We start from the raw sequence: 4,903 nt of genomic DNA on the forward strand, positions 1-4,903 counted from the left end.
CTATTTTCACTCTTGCCTCTTATGGGTTGAGGACATTTAGAATTTCAAAGCTGAAATTGATAGAAGTTTAATTGGATTAGGGGTTTACAGGTTACAGGCCAAGGTTAGTACAAAGGATCAAAGTCAACCAAGGTCTAATTGAGTGGTGGAACAGTCTCAAGAGGCTAAATTGACACATTCTGATCCTTTGCTAGTTGAGGGCATAGTTCTGTTACACACTTCATGTAACAGCCTTAAATTGATGCACAAAAGACGAAAAGGCAATGTGGGGAAAACATTTTTCCTGCAGTAAGTGGTTAGGGTCTGGAAGGTTTCGCCTGACAGTCTGGTGGAGATAGGTTCAGTTGAAATGTTCAAAAGGGAATCAAAGGGCTGCCAAAGAGTCAAAGAGCTGTACAGCATGGAAACAGACCCTTCAGTCCAACTTATCCATGCTGACCAGATATCCTAAATTAATCTAGTCCCATTTGTCAGCATTTGTCCCATTTCCCTCCAAACTCTTCCTATTGATTTACTCACCTAGATCCCTTTTAAATCTTTCCTGTCTCACCTTAAACCTGTGCCCTCTAGTTTTGGACTCCCCTACCTAGGGGGAAAGACTTTGTCTAGTCGCCCTATCCATGCCCCTCATGATTTTATAAACATCTACGAGATCACCCCTCAGCCTCTGACAGTTCAGGGAAAACAGCCCCAGCCTCTTCAGCCCCTCCCTATAGCTCAAACCCTCTAAACAGGCAACATGAAAAGGGAATAATGTGCAGGCTTATGGGGAGAAGATAGGAGAATTTCATTGAGTGAGATGTTGATCAGGAGACTAGGCACAGACATGATGGACCAAATGGCCTCCTTTTGTACTGTAACAATTTTGTGATTGTGTGATTTCTTTTGTCCTCCCCATCTACATGTGGCAAATTCAATCCCATTCTCACTATGCATTGCAATTAACAACACAGCCAACCCAACTGTACATAATGTGCATTGATGTAGGACATGGTATCGCCCAGGCAATATGTATTGAAGCAGTTACACTTGAGATAGTTTTGAACCAAGTAGAAAATGTTAACTATCTTCATATCTTTTATAACCGCAGACAACAACCCGCAAGCACCGTTTGAAAAGTTTAGGTTCTGCACGATGCTGCAACAAAACTATTCGACTGCCCAAATGCAGATTGTGACGTTGAAAGCTGACAATGAGCTCCAACAGGCTAAACACATCTTGGAAGTCACAAAGCTGAACAGTCAGAAGGCAGAACTGCTCAGGCAGTTGGCAGATCAGAGAGGGAACTGCACATCCATGAGCAAGGACTTTAAGAAGATGATGGATGAAACCAGTACAGTTTATGAAGCAGGATTCAGGGAGGTTGTGGCGAAGGTAGGAGGGCGCTATGACCCGAACCTGAGCAGACAACTGGAACAAATGAGAGCAAACTGCACAGCACTGACTTCCAACTTTCGGACACAGCTCCAGCAGAGGATCGACGGTTTTGTTGCAACCTTCAAACACATCTGGCAGAGTAACAACGAACAATCCTCAAGGATAAGCAACCTGGAAAAGATGAACGAAGAATGTCAGCAAGAAGCAGCAGTCCAGCTCCACCAGTTCAAGAGAAAAGAGTCTCAGTTGCAGACCGAGAAGGAGAGTTACCTTGAAGAGAAGGTGCAGCTCCTGCAGGAACGGAATCTGCTGAGATCTCAGCTGGCAGCCAAAAACCACCAATCCAATTTCTTCCTCAACCCGGGATCCAGCAACACCAGATCCACTTCCTGCCAAAGTGAATATGTGAGTCTGCGAGACCATGGGGGGGCGAGGTGGGAGACATTGATCAAACTGATGGCTTGGCTCATTCATTTCAGGGTGGGTGAGAAACCGAATCAAATTACAGGAGCCTCCGGGGTCATAAACCAGAACCAAGGGCTTCAACCAATTGGCAAAGAGACCCAGAGGAACATGAGAAGAGATTTGTTCAAGCAGCAGGTTGTTAAAGTCTGGAACACTGTAAAGTTGTGAAATCAAGTTCCATGTGCAGGGACTTACGGATTTAATTGCATTCAGCTCCTGACATCCTGGTTTATAGCCTGAAACAGACCATTCGGTCCAGCCAGTACACACTGACCATGTTCCCAAACTAAACTAGCTCCACCTGCCTGTACTTGACCCATAACCGTCCAAACCTTTCTGAACCATGAATTTATCCGGGAATGGAGGGTTTGAGTTCTACAAATAGATTGGAAAGGCTGGGGCTTTTTTCACTGGAGTGTAAGAAGTTGAGGGGTGACCTTGTAGAGGTTTATAAATTCTTGAGGGGCATGGACAAGGTGAATGACAAGGGTCTTTTCACTAGAGTGGGGGAGTTTAAAACTAGGGGACATATTTTTTAAGGTGAGAGGAAAAAGATTTTGAAAGGGCATGAGGAGCAGCATTTTTTACACAGAGTAGTTCACAGAGAGTGGACTACCAGAGAAAGTGGTGGAAACATGTACAGTTATAATGTGATTTAATTGTGATAAACTCTGATTGAGCTTTTGACTTTGTTTAGTTACACTGTGCCACCAGGTGACTAACCTGCTAAACCTGTGATTATAATGTATAGGGGAAAGGACTGCACAGCTCTTTCTACAAAATACCTCATGCTGTTACATGGCCGGGGGAGGGGGGAGGGGTTTGGTGGTGGTGGTGGTGACGGGAACTGTGGCAAATCTTTTAAAATCTTGTCTTTCATGGATAGGATAAATAGACAAAGTCTTTTCCCTGAACTGAACTGGGGGAGTCCAGAACTAGAGGGCGTAGATTTAAGGTGAGAGGGGAAAGATATAAAAGAGGCCTAAAGGGTAACTTTTTCATGAGGATTTCCTTGCTGTACATCTCTATGACTCTATGTGTGTGGCTGGGTTGCTGGCAAAGCTATTGCTTGTGGGCCATTCTTTACTAGATAAAAGGGCGACATTTTTCACACAGAGCGGGGTGAGAGCCTGGGACATGCTGCCAGAGGAGTTGGTGGAAGCAGACACAATAGCAACATTCAAGAAACACCTGGGCAAATACAGGAATAGGAAGGGAATAGAGGGATACGGATCCTGTAAGTGAAGACAGTTTTAATACGGAAGGGCAAAATGCATCAGCACAGGATTGGAGGGCCGACGGGGCTGTTCCTGTGTTGTAAAGTCCTTTGTTCTTTGACACAGAGACTTTAGGCTTCACTGCTGATGGGTTAGGAATGGTCCAGCCTGGAATCTGACCCCTAACTGTGCAATACCCCTCCAAGATAAAATGCTCTTCTGACCCATAGACTCAGAGAATGATGGATTTAGCAGTGAAGACCCAGCAGTCAAATCGTCAATTGATGATCACTATCAAGATTCAGTTTCATAGAACAGACACTGGAGCAGAGTGTGAAGAATAGGAAACACTCTGATAAAGGCAAAAGAAAGGACTTCCATTTACATAACAACTTGCCCAATTGCAGCATATCGCAAAGTGTTTTAGAGACAATAACACACTTTTTAACAAAATAATAATAGTACCCACACATCCTGGAAATGTTAAATGAGGACAGTGTAGAGGGAGCTTTATTCTGTATCTAACCCCGTGCTGTCCCTCGTCCTGGGAGTGTTTGATGGGGACAGTGTAGAAGGAGCTTTACTCTGTATCTAACCCCGTTCTGTCCCTGCCCTGGGAAGGTTTGATGGGGACAGTGTAGAGAGAGATTTAGTAAAATTACAACACCATATACAGTAATTTGTAACATTGAGGAACCTGGGGACACTTCATTGTTGGTGTCCAAAATCTGTGTGACAGAGGCAGGATAAAGGGACCAGCTTTAAGGAGAGAGAGGTAGAGACAAAGGAGACATTTTGGGAATGAATTCCAGGCTTTGGGCTCAGACAGGGATCAATAGGAATCACGGGATGCACAAGGGATCAGAAATGGAGGAGGGCAGAGATCTCACACACTGGATGAGTTTACAGAGATAGAGGGGGTGTAGGGGCTGGAGGAGGTGACAGAGATAGAGTGGGGTGTAGGGGCTGGAGGAGGTGACAGAGATAGAGTGGGGTGTAGGGGCTGGAGGAGGTGACAGAGATAGAGTGGGGTGTAGGGGCTGGAGGAGGTGACAGAGATAGAGTGGGGTGTAGGGGCTGGAGGAGGTGACAGAGATAGAGTGGGGTGTAGGGGCTGGAGGAGGTGACAGAGATAGAGTGGGGTGTAGGGGCTGGAGGAGGTGACAGAGATAGAGTGGGGTGTAGGGGCTGGAGGAGGTGACAGAGATAGAGTGGGGTGTAGGGGCTGGAGGAGGTGACAGAGATAGAGTGGGGTGTAGGGGCTGGAGGAGGTGACAGAGATAGAGTGGGGTGTAGGGGCTGGAGGAGGTGACAGAGATAGAGAGGGGTGTAGGGGCTGGAGGAGGTGACAGAGATAGGCAGGGTGTAGGGGCTGGAGGAGGTGACAGAGATAGGCAGGGTGTAGGGGCTGGAGGAGGTGACAGAAATAGGCAGGGGGTAGTGATTGTAACATGATCAGCCTGGTTGACCTCCATCAGCCCCTACAGCTCTCTGTATCTGCCTTGAAAATAATCAAAGACCATCGACCCATCACATTTTAAGGAAGAGAGTTCTAAAGAGACTGACAAGTAAAAATAACCTGATCTCTGTTTGAAAAAGGCGAACCCCTCATTTTGAAACAGTGAGCCCTCGGTCTGGATTCTCCCTGAAAAGGGAACGCTCTCTTCACATCCTTCAGAATCTTACACATTTCAATCAAGTCACTTCTCCATCTTGTAACCTCCCAGGATATGTCCCAGCCTGCACAACCCCTCCCCAACCACAGCCTGCACAACCCCTCCCCAAAACACAGCCTGACCAACACCTCCCCAAAACACAGCCTGCACATCCCCTCCACAAACCAC

At 46.4% G+C, this 4,903-nt stretch overlaps 1 protein-coding gene across 1 annotated transcript in view; it reads left to right on the top strand.

Moving 5' to 3' along the window:
• Positions 1-1,095: 1,095 nt before the first annotated feature.
• The window catches only part of LOC122565479, a 23,003-nt gene continuing 19,195 nt past the window's right edge, over positions 1,096-4,903 (top strand). The window contains exon 1 of the mRNA XM_043721498.1: positions 1,096-1,782. Coding sequence (XP_043577433.1) covers positions 1,135-1,782 — 648 coding nt within the window. The 5' untranslated portion in view covers positions 1,096-1,134. The remainder of the gene's footprint in view (positions 1,783-4,903) is intronic.

This window comes from Chiloscyllium plagiosum, chromosome 31 (genome assembly GCF_004010195.1).
Source record: "Chiloscyllium plagiosum isolate BGI_BamShark_2017 chromosome 31, ASM401019v2, whole genome shotgun sequence".
Lineage (NCBI taxonomy): Eukaryota > Metazoa > Chordata > Chondrichthyes > Orectolobiformes > Hemiscylliidae > Chiloscyllium > Chiloscyllium plagiosum.